General features: G+C 39.6%; 1 protein-coding gene across 1 annotated transcript in view; it reads left to right on the top strand.

Moving 5' to 3' along the window:
• MATCAP2 (microtubule associated tyrosine carboxypeptidase 2) overlaps nucleotides 1–19649 on the top strand; it is a 65814-nt gene that overhangs the window by 901 nt on the left and 45264 nt on the right. The window contains exon 2 of the mRNA XM_032758323.2: nucleotides 5150–5219. Within this exon, the coding sequence (XP_032614214.1) occupies nucleotides 5150–5219 (70 nt within the window). The remainder of the gene's footprint in view (nucleotides 1–5149; nucleotides 5220–19649) is intronic.

The raw sequence follows: 19649 nt of genomic DNA on the forward strand, positions 1-19649 counted from the left end.
TGGGACCCGGGAGGTGGAGGTTGCAGTGAGCAGAGATCACACCACTGCATTCCAGCCTGGCTACAGAGCCAGACAAAGAGCCCTTGTGTTTCAGATGCTGCTAGCCCGTTGGCCTTCAGTAGGTTTGTTTCCCGGGTCACACCCAACTCCTAGTTCCCAAAAGGGGACTGCAGGCCTGGCCCTCAGAAAAGGCAGGTCTGGTGGGTCCCCGACGCTCTAAGCCAAGGAAATAAAGCTAAAATTAACAGACTGTGAAGCGTTCATGCACAATTTTTTATTTTAAATTCCATCCAACTGTGTACAGAGTTAGAGCGGGAGGAATTCTGACAAGCCCTCTATCTAGTTCAATCCTTCCTTTTACAGCCGAGAGAAGGGACTCCCGAAAACGTTAAAGGAACTGGTCCAACGAAATGAAAACCCCGTTCTCAGCTCATGATCCGTTTTCCACACTAGCTAAGGCTGTGTCTCCTGCTTAATCTTTGTAGAGTACTCCAAATTGTAAGATAGGTTACATGATTTTTGTATCAGATTCATTTCTTCTATAACAAGTCTGTGCAGGCAAAGATGACAGTTCTTGATTTGTTCATCTGAAAAGTTAAGAGTGACTGTCCATGAGCTGAACAAAACAGAACTATTCCTCCCAACTAAGTGGTTTCAATATGTTTAATAATATGTCCATCTTAGCAGTCAGTCAACATTACAAAAAGTATTTACTAATATTTTTAATTTGAATTTTTGTATGATAAATTGTACGTGACCGAAATCAGGGCAAAGGGTAAGGGAAATATTGCTTGGGGTCAGGGCTCCACCTAGTTAGCCAAATCGGTTAACCCATGGATTTTTTTTTTTTTTTAACCTTTGTGGGGAGTCATGGACTCCTTTGAAAATATATTAAGACTGACCCTCTATCTAGAAAAATGACCATTTAATCATAAACTATTTAACAGGATTTTGTGAAGTTCATGGACACCAGGCCAAGAACTTCTGATTTAGCCTGTTTGTGTTTTAGTTTACTCATCTGTGTAACAGGAATAATCATCTGCCCTGATTTCCTCAGAGTTGTTAGGCGGGGCAGATGAAAAATGGAGAGACAAAATCCAAAAATATTCCATAATAAGTAATAAGACACTGTCCAAGTGTGTAGTATACGGAATTATTAATATTTAACCCAGAATGTGTTACTTATGAACAAAGGAAAAAGATACTTGAATTTTTTTCAAGTGTGACAGGAAAGGGGTGTATGTATTTGGGGCGTGCCTATGTGTGTATGCGTGTTTTAAACAACGTTGGAAAATGAGTCATTAGAAATTTATGTAGCCGTTGTGCCTTCTGGCTATCACTTCTATGAGCCTTAGTTTCTTTGTATCTACTTCAACTAGATTCTAGTTAAGACTAAAAGAGGTAAAGCATCTAGCATAAGATAGCTACTCACAACATTTAGTGTATCTTCCCTCACCATCCCACTATGTCTTTGGTTTCTACCTTGATAATGATGATGATAGTAATAATGGCAACCATCACAATTAAATAACTCCTAAGACTGAAACACCTACTATATGCCAGAAACTATGGTAGATATTCAAGTGTAATCTCCTAGGGTACTACAATTGTCTCCTACCATACCTCCTTTCATTCTTAACCCCCAGTAGTTCATTCTTCAGTTTCTAGGCTAGAATGATTTTTATCTTTTTAAAAATTGTGTTATATAACAAATAACAAAAAAATTTGAAAACAAAAAAATTATGTTATGAAATACAATAAAGATGTGAATAATAAAACATAACCATATACCAGCCACCTAGCTTAAAAAAATATAAAACATCCCACATGTAAGTGAAGTCTCCTGTGTGTCCCTTCCTATTCTCATTCATCTTCCCACTCTTCCGGGGTAAAACTATCTTGATTTGATGTTTATCATTCCCATAGAAATATGTATACTTTTATCACATCTACATATATATCCATAACAATATCTAGTGTTTTATATATAAATTTTATTTGCAGAATGTAAGTCTTTCTGCAACTTTTTCTGGCCCAATAATATCTTTATGGGATTTATCCTCACTAATAACTATAGCTGCATTTCATTCATGTTCACTGCTAAATTCTATTATACAAATATACTTGTAATTTATGTACCCATTATCCTGTTAATGGACATTTAGCTTATTTCCAGTTTTTCATTCCAAAGATCCCTTGACGCCATGACTATCCTTTACATGCACATGCAAAACTTTCTGTAGAGCAATATACCTAGGAATATTATTCCAGATATTAAAAATAAACTGCTCTTCAAAATGGTCATAACAAATGACACTCCAGTCAGTAGTATATGCCCCGGCTGCTGCTCTAGTTCCTCCCCAATATGTGGATACATTTTAAATTTTGCCATTCTTGTTTGAGTGCCTTTCTCTTATCACTAGTGAAGGTGAACATGATTTTGTTTTTATTGGACTTCCAATTTTCTTTTTCTGTGATTTTCAACTTTATATCCTTGACCATTTTTCTGTGCAATTATTTGCCTTTTTCTTATGGCTTCATAGGGTTTTTGTTGGTTGTTTACTATTTTCTGGGAAAATAAACTTTGTTGGTTTTTTTGGTTTGCCAATTTTTTGGTTTGTGGCTTGTCTTTTTACTTTATGATGTTTCATATGTACAGAAGTGTTTAATATAACTAATGACACACACACACACACATACACACATACACATACACATATACCATATATATTTTTCTTTAGGGTTTGTGTTTTTTATGCCTTAAGAAATCCTTCCATACCCTGAGATAATAAAGATGTTCTGCTGTACTTTCTTCTAAATATTTTAAAGTATGGCTTTTCATGCTTTTGTCTTTAAACTATCTGGATTGATCTTGTTTTTTGTATGGATAATCAGTTGTCTTAGCAGCAGTTATTAAATTGCCCATCTTTTCTCTCATTGACCTGTAATGCCACTTTTATCATATATCAACTTTCTTTTTTTTTCCCTGACAGTGTCTCGCTCTTTCGCCAATGCTGGAGTCCAGTGGCCTGATCTCGGCTCACTGCAACCTCCGCCTCCCGGGTTCAACTGATTCTCCTGCCTCAGCCTACCGAGTAGCTGCGACAACAGGCATATGCCACCACGTCCGGCTAGTTTTTAGTAGAGTTGGGGTTTCCCCATGTTGGCCAGGCTGGTCTCAAACTCCTGGCCACAAGTGATCCACCCAACTAGACCTCCCAAAGTGCTGGGATTATAGGCATGAGCCACTGTGCCTGCCCAACTGTTCTTCCTTTATTTTATTTTATTTTATTTTATTTTATTTTTTGAAATAGGGTCTTGCTCTGTCACCTGGGCTGGAGTGCATATAGCATACTCATAGCTCACTGCAGCTTCAAATTCCTAGCCTCAAGCCATCTTCCCATCTCGGCCTTCCAAGTATCTGGGACAACAGGTGCATGCCACCACACCCCGCTAATTTTTAAAATTTTTTGTAGAAACAGGATCTCACTTTGTTGCCCAGGCTGATCTCCAACTCCTGGCCTCAAATGATCCTCCCACCTTGGCCTTCCAAAGTGCTGGGATTACAGGTGTAAGCCACCATGTTCAGCCTCAGCTTTTTATGTACAGATAGGTCTATGTCGGGCTCTATTCTGTTCTACTGGTCTGTCTATTCCTCTCCCAATATCACACTATATTAGTTATAAATGTTGACATCTGGTAGGGCAAATTCCAATTCAACTTGGATTATTTTGCCTCATTGTTCTTCCACATGAATTTTAGGGTCAGATTCTCAAGCTCCAAAAATAAAAGAAAATCGTCTTCTGATTTTTAATTCAAATTGCACTGAATTTATCACATAATTTGGAAAGAATTCACATCCTTGTGACAGCAATGCTACCCATTTATGAGCATGGTATATCTTCATTATACCTGCTAAAAATGTCTATAACAAACTTACATAAAAATCTGTAAACTTTTGTTAAATTTATTCCTACGTATCTTTGTTGTTGCTGATCTTTTTAGTTTTAGTAATTTATTTATAGAGAGGGATCTTTTTCAAATGTAAATTTTGCAGTGTCAATTCCTTGTTTGGAGCTGCTCTATGTCTTTCGTTGCAATTAAAATGATATCTAATAATACCTTATCATACCTACAAGGCCATGCATGATCTGGAACCTACCTGCCTCTCCGAATAACCTAGTTCTCCTAACATCACAATACTTTCCTTTTTTCTTTTTCACTAGGCTCCAGCTTCAGGCCTTTTTTCTGATCATAAAAAATGCCAAATTTCTTCCTGCCTCAAGGACTTTCCACTGCCTGGACACTCTTCCTCTAGATTTAGCAAGTCTGCTCCTCATTAGTTGGGCCTAAACTTGCATGTGCTACCTCCTGAAAGAGGACTTCTTTGATCAGGTGGCCACCCCCATCTTCTCTGCCCACCAATCACTTTCCATTCTATTACTCTGACTTCTTCATCACATTTGCCACTATCTGACATTATTTTAGTTATGTATTTATGTTAATTATCTAGGCCTTCCTACTAGAGTGTAAGCTATGGCAGTGCAGGGACTTGTTTATAGCTGTAACCCAGCACCTTCTGGCACATGAGTGCAGTAGATACTTGTTAAATAAATGAATATAAGAATAACTCTTATTCCTATTTTAGAGATGGGAAAACTGAGATGCAAAGAGGCTAAGGAATTGGCCTAAATCATCAAAAGTGTCTTCCCTACTTATTTAAATAAAACACAAAACTTCCCAAGTTATTTAAATAAAAACCACAACATAATACATTAATTTAAGAATAGAAACAAGAGTCTGAAGTAGAAATAACTAGAGATTAAAGATAGCCCTGGAAAATGAGAATTTGCTCCAAGACCTGCTCTTTTAAACAAAGGAAATAATAATTATGTCTTTTGCAGATAAAATTCCTGATAAAAAGGCTGAAAAACACAAAAATTTGAAAGCAGGACTGCAACAAAGACCCTCCAAATGCTGTATATTTACAGTTAATTTTTCAAAATACAGTCACACACATTTGTATTTTATATTTTATACTATTTTTATACTTCTTAAAATACTATTTGTATTTAATTTTTAAAATTTTAGACTATTCATACCTAATTCACAAAGTAATACAATAACACAAATCTTTTTATTTTTACAGGGAGAGAAAAGGCCAAGATCTAATCATAAGGCAGTGGCAAGAAGAGCTAAACTCAAGTTCTCTACCTCAGGTTATTTGGCTGAAGGGTCACTTCTTTTATACTTTTTAAAATTATTATTACACTTTAAGTTCTGGGGTACATGTGCAGAACGTGCAGGTTTGTTACATAGGTATACATGTGCCATGATGGTTTGCTGCACTCATCAACCTGTCATCTATATTAGGTATTTCTCCAATTGCTGTCCCTCCCCTAACTCTCCACCCCCCTACAGACCTTGGTGTGTGATGTTCCCCTCTCTGTGTCCATGTGTTCTCATTGTTCAACTCCCACTTATGAATGAGACTATGCGGTGTTTGGTTTTCTGTTCCTGTGTTAGTTTGCTGAGAATGATGGTTTCTAGCTTCATCCATGTCCCTGCAAAGGACATGAACTCATCCTTTTTACGGCTGCATAGTATTCCATGGTACATATGTGCCACATTTTCTTTATCTAGTCTGTCATTGATGGGCATTTGGGTTGGTTCCAAGTCTTTGCTATTGTGAAGGGTGCCGCAATAAACATATGTGTGCATGTGTCTTTATAGTAGAATGATTTATAATCCTTTCGATGTATACCCAGTAATGGTATTGCTGGGTCAAATGGTATTTCTAGTTCTACACATTTATTATAATGAAGAAACAAGAACCAGCAAAGGATGTTATCTATATGTTATTGAAAAGGGCTGGCCGGGCGCGGTGCCTTATGCCTGTAATCCCAGCACTTTGGGAGGCCGAGGCGGGCGGATCACGAGGTCAGGAGATCGAGACCATCCTGGCTAACACAGTGAAACCCCGTCTCTACTAAAAATACAAAAAATTAGCCGGGCGAGGTGGTGGGCACCTGTAGTCCCAGCTACTCGGGAGGCTGAGGCAGGAGAATGGCATGAACCCCGGGGGGCGGTGCCTGCAGTGAGCTGAGATCGCGCCACTGCACTCCAGCCTGGGCGACAGCGAGACTCTGTCTCAAAAAAAAAAAGGGCTATTTTACTTGTTACTACTCTCTACGATTCATGATTAATGATTAATGGTACTAATCTCTACTATTAATGACTCTTAGTGTCACATAGATTTTTTTCTAGTTTAATTGATGAAGATGTTTCAGATTCCAGAGTGAGCATAAACATATTGTGCTTTCTGAACATATTATATTGTTTCCAAAAACCAGTACAACTACAGGCATAACTCCTTTATTCAATAGACTAATCTCAAAATGCATACAACTTTAATCTCCTTTTTATTTTCTCACGTGGTTAAGAAGGATATTAAGATAATTCATATTTAAAGGACCACAGTAAATCCTTTCATAAAGAGTAAGAATTATTTTATGTACTTATCACACTACACTTTTTATATTAATAACTTTTCCATACCTAGATTTCTTAAAGCTATTTTACAAAACTTAATTTTTAGTGATATCAAAGAAGTCACTCTTAAATATTACAGAAATAACAGAAGCCAGTGTTTCCTAAATATCAGAGTCAATTTATTGAACATCAAATATAACATCTTAAATTTTTCTCCCATGCAAACAGACATTTTGCAAATCTTTTTTTTTTTTTTTGGGGGACAGACGCTGTCACTCAGGCTGGAGTGCAGTGGCATAACTCTGCTCACTGAAACCTCCGCCTCCCAGGTTCAAGTGATTCTCCTGCCTCAGCCTCCCGAGTAGCTGGGATCACAGGCACCCACCACCATGCCCGGCTAATTTTTGTATTATTATTATTTTTTTTTAGTAGAGACAGGGTTTGACCATGTTGGCCGGGCTGATCTTGAACTCCTGACCTCAGGTGATCTGCCCCACTTCGGCCTTCCAAAGTGCTGAGATTACAGGCATAAGCCAAAGCGCCAGGCCACAAATCTTCTTAAATTTGATACAAGAGAATGTAACAGATTTATTGCACTCCATTGATGTCTGTCATGAATTTAGTGATCTTCTAAACACTTCAAAAATTTCTCCTCACATACTATTTCCAGACCCAGGGTTCATTTATTCTTTCATTAATCCTTCCGAATGTTGGGGTTCAGGACATCCACTTTCACTCTCCTCTTTCCTGCTTCTCACAGTCTGACACCATCCCAGTTTTCCTCAGTCCCATTAATGCCTGGCACTTAACAGGCCCTCAAGAAATGTTTGCTGTTTGCTGATGTATTCTCCGGGACCACAGTCTCAATCTCCTTCCTTTTTTTTTTTTTTTTTTTTTTGAGATGGAGTCTCACTCTGTCACCCAGACTGGAGTGCAGCGTTACCATTTTAGCTCACTGCAACCTCCGCCTCCCAGATTCAAGCGATTCTCTTGCCTCAGCCTCCCAAGTAGCTGGGATTACAGGTGCCCACCACCATACCTGACTAATTTTTTGTATTTCAGTAAAGACAGGGTTTCACCATGTCGGCCAGGCTGGTCTCAAACCCCTGACCTCAGGTGATCCGCCTGCCTCAGCTTCCCAAAGTGATGGGATTACAGGCATGAGCCACCGCACCTGGCCTCCTTCCTATACTCTGATCTTGCCATTCCTCAAACCTTCCAACTGTACTGATCTCCTCCTCCCTTTTCATCCACCCACATGTATGACCACACATGGGCCCCAATCAACACTTGGAAGTGCTCCAGCTCCAAGATTTCAAACCCCAAACCTGGTCTCCTGATTCTAATCTTGCCTCCTTGTCTCTTCTTCACTGCTTCTCACTCCTCCTAAACCTGCAAGTCCCCTCCCCTCTCCCTTCCAGTCCTAACCTTCAGTTCATTCTCCTTTTTCAGCTTTGGGCCCTAACTGAAAATATTATAGCTTGGGCTTTATAACTATGCCCAGGTGTTAACCTCGATCTCCTACCATACCCTTTTCTAAGAGGCCACATGCCTCATACATAGTTCAATCTATTTTGAAAAGGAGGCCAAGAGAAAAGGGAGTTTAAAACAAAACAAAACCACCAGCCTGGCCAACATGGTGAAACCCTGTCTCTACTAAAAATACAAAAAAAATTAGCTGGGTGCAGTGACACGTACCTGTAATCCCAGCTACTCGGGAGGCTGAGGCAGGAGAATCGCTTGAACCTGGGAGGTGGAGGTTGCGGTGAGCTGAGACCGTGACACTGCACTCAGCCTGGGCTACAGAGTGAGACTTTGTCTCAAACAAAACCTTAGAGCCGTCAGGGAATTTACAGATCACCTAATCCAGCTCCTTAAAATAGTAGATGAGGAAACAAGACTGTGAATAGTCTAAGATTTCCAGATCCTGCCATCGGCCTTTCTTGGGTCTCTTCCCAAACACTGCCCATCCTCCTTTAAGCCTCACTTGCTCCTTCCCAGCCAGACCTCAAGAGAAACTATTTTAATACCATTCTCCTTGGTCTCTTGTCCTTCTTGCTGCACTTAATTTGCTAATCTCTAACTGTTCTGTTTTCCTGGCTTGCTCAACACTGCCAGAAAAAGACAAGAAATTGAGCCAATTCCACTTCAAATTTATTCCACTGGACCATTAATGTTGCTCAGAATCCATTTGAATAATTTGAATCAGAATCCATTTGAATCCCTATCACAGTCTCAATCACATTTCCCATCCCACCCTTTACTCTCTGCAAATGACCTTACCACCCACTTTGCTTAGTGTTCAGTGCCAAGGAAAGCACTCAGAGATGAGAACCCAATCACCTGCTGTTCATTCCTGAACAAACCCTGCTATTTGCCACCTCTATGGCATGCTCATCCTACTCCCACTACCAAAATGTCCTGCCCATCACCTTTGAATTTCTAAATACAAATCCAGCTGAATATTATATCTTACAAGATTTCTTACCTAGTCCAAAGTGAGGTCATCTTCCACCTCAGTACTCAATTTGCACCACTTTATTTTGCCATTATTTCAGACTTACAGAAAAGTTGTGAAAGGTTTACATGTACACACATAGAGAGAGAGAGCAAAAGTGGAACAAAGATTCCTGGATTCCAGGAATCATTCAGATTCCCAGTATAGTAACATTTTACTACTTTGGCTTTATATTCTCTCCCTCTCTCACTGTGTGTGTGTGTGTGTGTACTTACCATTGTGTTACAATTACCTCCAGTATTCATTATAGTAACATACTATACAGGTTTGCAGACTAGGAGCAATAGGCTACACCATCTAGTTTTATGTAAGTACATTCCATGATGTTCCCACAATGACAAAATCACCTAGTGACACATTTTTCTCAGAACATATCCCCATCAGTAAGTGACACATGACTGTACATATACACATATACTTATATATATTTACACATATACATACATACTCTGAAGTGTTTAGGGGGAAAAGGATATCATGTCTACAAGCTACTCTTAAAACAGTTCAGAAAAAAAAGTCATATGTGTATATATGTGTGTATATATATATATATACACACACACATACACACAGAGACACACACATGCATAGTTATAGTTACATGGTCATATACGTTACTTTATATGTACACATAGAAGGATAGAAAGAAAGATAAAGCCTTGTGGGTTCTTATTCCTCTGCCCCATAACCAAATGACTGAGAACTCTAAATTCTCCTACACTCCCCAGGTGATCTCATCTGCCCCACTGACTTAAAAATTCCATCCAGGTAGTGGGGTTCATTCCAAGATGGCCGAATAGGAAGAGCTCTGGTCTGCAGCTCCCAGCATGATTGATGGAGAAGATGGGTGATTTCTGCATTTCCAACTGAGGTACCTGGTTCATCTCACTGGGACTGGTTGGACAGTGGGTGCAGCCCACAGAGGGCAAGCCGAAGCAGGGCAGGGCATCACCTCACCCGGGAAGTGCAAGGGGTCGGGGGATTTCCCTTTCCTAGCCAAGGGCAGCTGTGACAGTATGTACCAGGAAAATTGGGACACTGCCACCCAACTACTGAGCTTCTCCAATGGTCTTAGCAAATGCACACCAGGAGATTATATCCCATGCCTGGCTCAGCAGGTCCCACGCCCATGAGGCCTTGCTCACTGCTAACACAGCAGTCTGAGATAGAACTGTGAGGTGGCAGCCTGGCTGGGGAAGGGGCATCTGCCATTGCTGAGGCTTGCGTAGGTAAACAAAGCAGCCAGGAAGCTCGAACTGGGTGGAGCCCACCACACCTCAAGGAGGCCTGTCTGCCTCTGTAGACTCCAACTCTGGGGGCAGGGCAGAGCCGAACAAAAGGCAGCAGAAACTTCTGCAGACTTAAACATCCCTGTCTGACAGCTCTGAAGAGAGTAGTGGTTCTCCCAGCATGGTGTTTGAGCTCTGAGAATGGACAGACTGCCTCCTCAAGTGGGTCCCTGACCCCCATGTAGCCTAACTGGGAGACACCTCCCAGTAGGGGCCAACTGACACTTCATACAGCCGGATGCCCCTCTGAGACAAAGCTTCCAGAGGAAGGATCAGGCAGCAGTATTTGCTGTTCTGCAGTATTTGCTGTTCTGCAGCCTCAGCTGGTGATACCCAGGCAAACAGGGTCTGGAGTGGACCTCCAGCAAACTCCAACAGACCTGCAGCTGAGGGGCCTGACTGTTAGAAAGAAAACTAACAAACAGAAAGGAATAGCATGAACATCAACAAAAAGGACATCCACACCAAAACCCCATCTGTAGGTCACCATAATCAAAGACTAAAGGTAGATAAAACCACAAAGATAGGGAGAAACTAGAGCAGAAAAGCTGAAAATTCTAAAAACCAGAGCGCCTCTTCTCCTCTAAAAGATCACAGCTCCTCGCCAGCAATGGAACAAAGTTGGACAGAGAATGACTTTGATGAGTTGATAGAAGTAGGTTTCAGAAGGTCGGTAATAACGAACTTCTCCAAGCTAAAGGAGGATGTTTGAACCCATTGCAAGGAAGCTAAAAACCTTGAAAAAACATTAGACGAATGGCTAACTAAAATAAAGAGTGCAGAGAAGAACTTAAATGACTTGATGGAACTGAAAACCATGGCATGAGAACTACATGATGCATGCACAAGCTTCAATAGCTGATTCAATCAAGTGAAGAAAGGGTATCAGTGATTGAATATCAAATGAATGAAATGAAGTGAGAAGAGAAATTGAGAGAAAAAACAGTAAAAAGAAATGAACAAAGCCTCCAAGAAATATGGGACTATGTGAAAAAAACATATCTATGTTTGATTGGTGTACCTGAAAGTGATAAGGAGAATGGAACCAAGCTGGAAAACACTCTCCAGGATATTATCCAGGAGAACTTCCCCAACCTAGCAAGGCAGGCCAACATTTAAGTTCAGGAAATACAGAGAACACCACAAAGATACTCCTTGAGAAGAGAAACCCCGAGACACATAATTGTCAGATTCACCAAGGTTGAAATGAAGCAAAAAATGTTAAGGGCAGCCAGAAAGAAAGGTCGGGTTACCCACAAAGGGAAGCCCATCAGACTAACCATTGATCTCTCAGCAGAAATTCTACAAGCCAGAAGAGAGTGGGAGCCAATATTGAACATTCTTAAAGAAAAGAATTTTCAACCCAGAATTTCATATCCAGCCAAACTAAGCTTCATAAGTGAAGGAGAAATAAAATCCTTTATAAACAAACAAATGCTGAGAAATTTTGTCACCACCAGGCCTGCCTTACAACAGCTCCTGAAGGAAGCACTAAATGTGGAAAGGAACAACCGGTACCAGCCACTGCAAACACATGCCAAATTGTAAAGACCATTGATGCCAGGAAGAAACTGCATCAACTAGTGGGCAAAATAACCAGCTAACATCATAATGACAGGATCAAATTCACACGTAACAATATTAACCTTAAATGTAAATGGGCTAAATGCCCCAATTAAAAGACACAGACTGGCAAATTGGATAAAGAGTCAAGACCCATCAGTGTGCTGTATACAGGAGACCCATCTCAAATGCAGAGACAAACATAAGCTCAAAATAAAGGGATGGAGGAAGATCCACCAAGCAAATGGAAAGCAAAAAAAAAAAAAAAAGCAGGGTTTGCAATCCTAGTCTCTGATAAAACAGACTTTAAACCAACAAAGATCAAAAGAGACAAAGAAGGCCATAACATAATGGTAAAGGGATCAATTCAACAAGAAAAGCTAACTATCCTAAATATACATGCACCCAATACAGGAGCACCCAGATTCATAAAGCAAGTACTTCAAGACCTACAGAGAGACTTAGACTCCCACACAATAATAATGGGAGACTTTAACACCCCACTGTCAATATTAGACAGATCAACGAGACAGAAGGTTAACAAGGATATCCAGGAGTTGAACTCAACTCTGCACCAAGCAGACCTAATAGACATCTACAGAACTCTCCACCCCAAAACAACAGAATAGACATTTTCAGCACCACATTGCACTTATTCCAAAATTGACCACATAGTTGGAAGTAAAGCAATCCTCAGCAAATGTAAAAGAACGGAAATCACAACAAACTGTCTCTCAGACCACACTGCAATCAAATTAGAACTCAGGATTAAGAAACTCACTCAAAACCACAGAACTACATGGAAACTGAACAACCTGCTCCTGAATGACTACTGGGTAAATAATGAAATGAAGGCAGAAATAAAGATGTTCTTTGAAACCAATGAGAACAAAGACACAACATACCAGAATCTCTGGGATATATTTAAAGCAGTGTGTAGAGGGAAATTTATAGTACTAAATGCCCACAAGAGAAAGCAGGAAAGATCTAAAATTGACACCCTAACATCACAATTAAAAGAACTAGAGAAGCAAGCGCAAACAAATTCAAAAGCTAGCAGGAGGCAAGAAATAACTAAGATCAGAGCAGAACTGAAGGACATAGAGACACAAAAAACCCTTCAAAAAATCAATGAATCCAGGAGCTGGCTTTTTGAAAAGATCAACAAAATTGACAAACCGCTAGCAAGACTAATAAAGAAGAAAAGAGAGAATAATCAAATAGATGCAATACAAAATGATAAAGGGGATATCACCACTGATCCCACAGAAATACAAACTACCATCAAAGAATACTATAAACATCTCTAAGCAAATAGACTAGAAAATCTAGAAGAAATGGATAAATTCCTCGACACATACACCCTCCCAAGACTAAACCAGGAAGAAGTTGAATCCCTGAATAGACTAATAACTGGCTCTTAAATTAAGGCAATAATTAATAGCCTATCAACCAAAAAAAGTCCAGGACCAGACAGATTCACAGCCGAATTCTACCAGAGGTACAAAGAGGAGCTGGTACCATTCCTTCTGAAACTATCTCAATCAGTAGAAAAAGAGGGAATCCTCCCTAACTCATTTTATGAGGCCAGCATCATCCTGATACCAAAGCCTGGCAGAGACACAACAAAAAAAGAGAATTTTAGACCAATATCTCTGATGAACATTGATGCAAAAATCCTCAATAAAATACTGGCAAACCGAATCCAGCAGCACATCAAAAAGCTTATCCACTAAGATGAAGTTGGCTTCATCCCTGGGATACAAGGCTGCTTCAACATACGCAAATCAATAAACGTAATCCATCACATAAACAGAACCAACAACAAAAACCACATGATTATCTCAATAGATGCAGAAAAGGCCTTCGACACATGAAAAAATGCTCATCATCACTGGTCATCAGAGAAATGCAAATCAAAATCACCATGAGATAGCACCTCACACCAGTTAGAATGGTGATCATTAAAAAGTCAGGAAACAACAGGTGCTGGAGGGGATGTGGAGAAATAGGAACGCTTTTACACTGTTGGTGGGAGTGTAAACTAGTTCAACCATTGTGGAAGACAGTGTGGCGATTCCTCAAGGATCTAGAACTAGAAATACAATTTGACCCAGCCATCCCATTACTGGGTATATACCCAAAGGATTATAAATCATGCTACTATAAGGACACACGCACACATATGTTTATTGCGGCACTATTCACAATAGCAAAGACTTGGAACCAACCCCAAATGTCCGTCAATGATAGACTGGATTAAGAAAATGTGGCACATATACACCATGGAATACTATGCAGCCATAAAAAGGATGAGTTCATGTCCTTTGTGGGGACATGGATGAAGCTGGAAACCATTATTCTGAGCAAACTATCCCAAGGACAGAAAACCAAACACCGCATGTTCTCACTTATAGGTGGGAATTGAACAATGAGAACACTTGGACACAGGGTGGGGAATGTCACACACTGGGGCCTGTTGTGGGGTTGGGGGCAGGGGGATGGATAGCATTAGGAGAAATACCTAATGTAAATGATGAGTTAATGGGTGCAGCAAACCAACATGGCACATGTATGCGTATGTAACAAACCTGCATGTTGTGCCCATGCACCCTAGAACTTAAAGTATAATAAAAAAAAAATTAAAGAAAAAAAGAAAGAAGTCTTCGGGGTTTTTGAATCTTGTTCTTAGAACTTAAAAACGTTCAAGATATTATTAAATCTCCTCAGAGATGCCAAGGCAAGCTTCTAAAAACATAAATCATGTCATGTCACTGCACTGTTTAAAATCCTCCAGTGGGCCAGGTGCAGTAGCTCATGCCTATAATCCCAGCACTTTGGGAGGGCGAGGCAGGAGGATCACTTGAGTCCAAGAGTTCAAAACCAGCCTGGGCAACATAATGAGACCTTGTCTCTACCAAAAAAAAAAAAAAAAATTATCCTTGCGTGGTGGATCACTTCAGCCCAGGAGGTGGAGGCTGCAGTGAGCCATGATCTTGTCAGCCTGGGTGACAGAAAAAAAAAAAAAAATATAATATATATATATATATATGTTATATATATATATATATATATATATATATATTTATATATATATAAAAATGCCAAATTCCAGCACTTTGGGAGGCTAAGGCAGGTGGATCACGAGGTCAGGAGATCAAGACCATCCTGGCTAACACGGTGAAACCCTGTCTTTACTAAAAAATACAAAAAACTAGCTGGCGCCTGTAGTCCCAGCTACTTGGGAGGCTGAGGCAGGAGAATCGCTTGAACCCGGGAGGCAGAAGTTGCAGTGAGCTGAGATCGTGCCACTGCACTCCAGCCTGGGCAACAGAGCAAGACTCCATCTCAAAAAAGAAAAAAAAAATCCTCCAGTTGCTTCTGATTGCACTTGGAATAATATTGAAACTAGGCTGGGTGTGGTAGCTCACTCCTGTAATACTGGCACTTTGGGAGGTCGTGGGGGAGGACTGCTTGAGGCCAAGAGTCCCAGACTAGTCTAGGCAACACAGTGAGACCCCCATCTCTACAAAAAAATTTTTAAAAATAAAGAATAAAGTCTAAACTCCCTTCCCTGGCCCCTGCCTACCTCTCTTCTCCTACCTGCTTTCCCCCAGCCTACTAGACTTCAATCATACTGACCTTCATGTGGGTCCAGGATCAGCCAAATTATTCTTCTCTCAGGGCTTCTGGCTTTGCAATTCCTTTGCCTAGATCGCTTGTCCCCTAAAAATTCCGACTCTTATTCTTCAAGTGGCTGACATTTGTTCTTCAAGTCTTAGCTCAAAGGTACTTTCTCAGAGGCCTTCCCTGATCACTCCAAGTTACCTACTGTCTAGCATACTTTACTGATTTGCCGTGCTCCATAGCACCTATCTGTATCTGAAATTATATCATTTGTTAACTTGGTGGTTGTTTTTTTCTCCCAGTGTAAGTTCTATGAGAACTGGGACTCTGATTTACTTACCCCAGCATCCCTGTCATATATGCTAAAGGACTGATTGATGCATGTACATCATTTTTATTGCCTTTTTTGTTTTTTTAGATGAAGTCTTGCTCTGTTGCCCAGGCTGGAGTGCAGTGGCACCATCTTGGCTCACTGCAACCTCCACCCCCGGGATTCAAGTGATCCTCCTGCCTCAGCCTCCCGAGTAGCTGGGACTACAGGCATGCACCACCACAGCCGGCTAATTTTTGAATTTTTAGTACAGACAGGGTTTCACCATGTTGGCCAGGATGGTCTCGAACTTCTGACCTCAGGTGATCCTCCCGCCTTGGCCTCCCAAAGTGTTGGGATTACAGGCGTGAGCCACCATGCCCAGCCATCATTTTTACATATGTATGTACATACCATCAGTAAGTTCTTTGAAGGTAGTTTTCATATCTTTTTCATCATCTTTTTACCTTGTATATAATAGGAACTTAAATATCTGTGGAAGGAGTAAGTTAATGCACATCTTGGTTTCTCCAAAATGTAATTAAGAGCAGTATCTTTTTGGCTGATTAAAAAACATCCTTCCTTCCTTAATCATTTCCAACAAACATCAAAAACATCATTTACACACATATAAAATCACAGTGTTCCCCAGGGTTTTTGTGCTGTTCTATTTTCATTGAGGTAAAAAAGCAGAGGCGTTTCACAAAGCATTCTTTTATTTGGCTTCTACTTAATGCTTTTCATTCTCCTGAATATAGACATGCTGCAAAACATTCCATTCTCTTGATATAGACATCCTGAAAGCATTCAAACTTGGCTGAAATTTTTTTTAAAGCCAAGGAAAAACCAATTCTACCAACCATTTCCTAGATTTCTTTTTTTTTTTTCCTCCTCTTTTATGAATCAAGAAACAATGTTTACAGTTTGCCCTGAGTCTTCTGGTAATGCTTATCAGAATCTGAGGTGTTGCAACTAGAGTTGCTCTGTTCTTTTATAATGGTAGGCTGCAGAAGCTTCCCTCCCCATTTTTTAAGTTTCTCATCTGAAACTTGCAAGTAAGTAAATATAATGTTCTCATTCTTTTTTTTGTTAATAAGATAAAAACCTCTTTTTAAGAAATTAAACTTTTTTTTTTTCAGTTGCAAGCGTGATATGCTCTCAAAGAACTGAACTTCTGCTATAGAAAGTGAAGTATTACAGGCCGGGCATGGTGGCTGACACCTTTAATCCCAGCACTTTGAGAGGCTACAGAGGGAGGATTGCTTGAGGCCAGGAATTTGAGACCAGCCTGGGCAACAAAGCAAGACCCCATTTCTACAAAAAGTGCCTGTGGTCCCAGCTACTTGGAAGGCCAGGTTGGGAGGATCGCTTGAGCCCAGGAGTTATGATCACGCCACTGCACTCCAGCCTGGGTGACAGAGTGAGACCATGTCTCTGGAAAAAACAAAAACCAAAAAAAACCAAAGTGAAATAATATACTTTTCTTCCAGTAGCAACACTTTCTGGCAGCCTTGTCCATGCTTTACCATCTCTCTCTTCCTCTTTCTTGGTCTTTACTAGCCTCTATCCCCTATCAAGGTAAATGATCAAACTTCTCCTGAGTCTTTAACAAGCAGGATGTTGATCTTTTTTTCTAAAAAGAAAATGATCTTCTTTTATTACACAGATGGTTTAACTTACTTTTTTAATACCAAAACTCCATCAACTTATGAATGGTAAATAAACATTTGTCAACATCTGTTCTACTATGTAAAAAGAATATACAGATTAACATGAGTAGTTAATAAAACAAGTTACTGACAAAATAAAAAAATAGTTATCGACTGGGCATGGTGGCTCACATCTGTAATCCCAGCATTTTGGGAGGCGGAGGCAGGCAGATTGCTTGAGTCCAGGAGTTCAAAACCAGCCTGGCAACATGGCGACACTCCATCTCTACAAAAAAATACAAAAAATTCACCTGGCCTGGTGGCACATGCCTGTAGTCCCAGCTACTTGGGAGGCTGAGGCTTAGGTAAGAGGATTACCTGAGCCTGGGAGGTTGAAGCTCCAGTGAACCATGATCATACCATTGCACTCCAACCTGGGCAACAGAGTGAGATCCTGTCCCACAACAAAAAATGAAATAAAATAAATACGTTCTTTACCTATAACATAACAATCCCACTACAAGTAAAATAATATTTCTATCAAAACACGTATTTTTCTATTATTTTAAACCTAAAATTGAATGGAAATCATCCTTACAGATATTCATTAATCAAAATGATCCACAATACAATGCTTCTAGAATACATAAAGATGACCATAAAAGGAAAGTGAGTATATCTCAGTGAGACAACTGCAATGGCATTTTTGGTTATTATTGAAAAATTTAAGTTTAATGAAACTTTAAAAAGGGTGAAGGGCATCCTTAAAGATAAACATAAATTATTAAAATCAGTTTTAATGGCGAGGTGCGGTGGCTTACGCCTATAATCCTAGCACTTTGTGAGGCCAAGGCGGGTGGATAACCTGAGGTCAGGAGTTCGAGACCAGCCTGGCCAACATGGTGAAACCCTGTCTCTACTAAAAATACAAAATTAGCCGGGTGTGGTGGCACATGCCTGTAATCCCAGCTACTTGGGAGGCCGAGGCAGGAGAATCACTTGAACCCAGGAGGCAGAGGTCGCAGTGAGCCAAGATCGCGCCATTGCACTCCAGCCTGAGCAAAAAAAAGAGCGAAACTCCATCTCAAAAGGAAAAATAAATAAATAAAAATAAAAACAAAAGCAGTTTTAACAAATTCCTAACTTGATCTTGAAATTAGTGCCCTAAAAATGGAGCAGTAACATAATTAAGTCAATCATCTTGTCTCAATATTAATGGTTAATGTAGAAACAGGTATAAAGGAAAATTTCTCAGAAAGATGAGATTGTTCATTGTTCTTGTGGATATGTAAAAACAATGCTGACTCAAAAGCAGCCAACTGGACAGCTGCAGATGCTGAACCCAATGGAAACACTAAGCAGGCATAGCACGAATCAGTAATTAACAAAGCAGATGCAGAAAGCTTGATGAGGATGAATAATTGCATAGATGGGAATAGTAAAAGGAGCTGGTAACAGTACAAGTTTTATAAGAAATTAGATAAACTCTTTGTATTCATGAATTTGTTGGCAAGAGTGCTTCATAATACAGAGAATATATTTTTTAAATGTTTTGAATACATCGATAAATACCTTTATATGGTACTTATCACTAAAGATATTTAAAAAAGATCCACAAGAAAATATTGGTAGAGTGAACATAAAAATAATTATAAAAGTAAAGAATGATATAATATTCCAGGTAGGCTAACTACAGAGGCATCAAATTTGTTTATTTTTGGAATTCTTAATTGTAGTGAAGTGTTGAAATTAGAATGCACATCATTTTCTAATTTTTATATGTATGTATATATGTACATATATATACACACATATATGTATTTTATAGAAAATCTTCCCTGCTAGTCAGGGCTTTCCTTGAGGATAGGTATCATGTTTTGTTATGTACTCCAAAAACACCAAGCCCAGTGTCTTCTATATAAATAAATACCTGTGGAATGAGGAAGATAATATGTATCTTGGTTACTTAAAATATAATGAAAATAGGCAATATGATTAAACATACTTTAGTAAAAGCATTCAGAGTAAACTGCACAGACACTGAACATATGACTTGGTAACATCTTTTAGGAGGCTTTCTTTTTTGAGAAATAGCTCTTAAACTGCAGTGACTGTGACTTTAAAAACTAGAATTTGTAGAGGTAATAGATGCATTTATAGCAAACTTGGAAAACAGCTTTCAGAATTCTGGGTATATAAGG

The sequence above is a fragment of the Hylobates moloch genome, unplaced genomic scaffold (assembly GCF_009828535.3).
Source record: "Hylobates moloch isolate HMO894 unplaced genomic scaffold, HMol_V3 SCAFFOLD_1, whole genome shotgun sequence".
NCBI lineage: Eukaryota > Metazoa > Chordata > Mammalia > Primates > Hylobatidae > Hylobates > Hylobates moloch.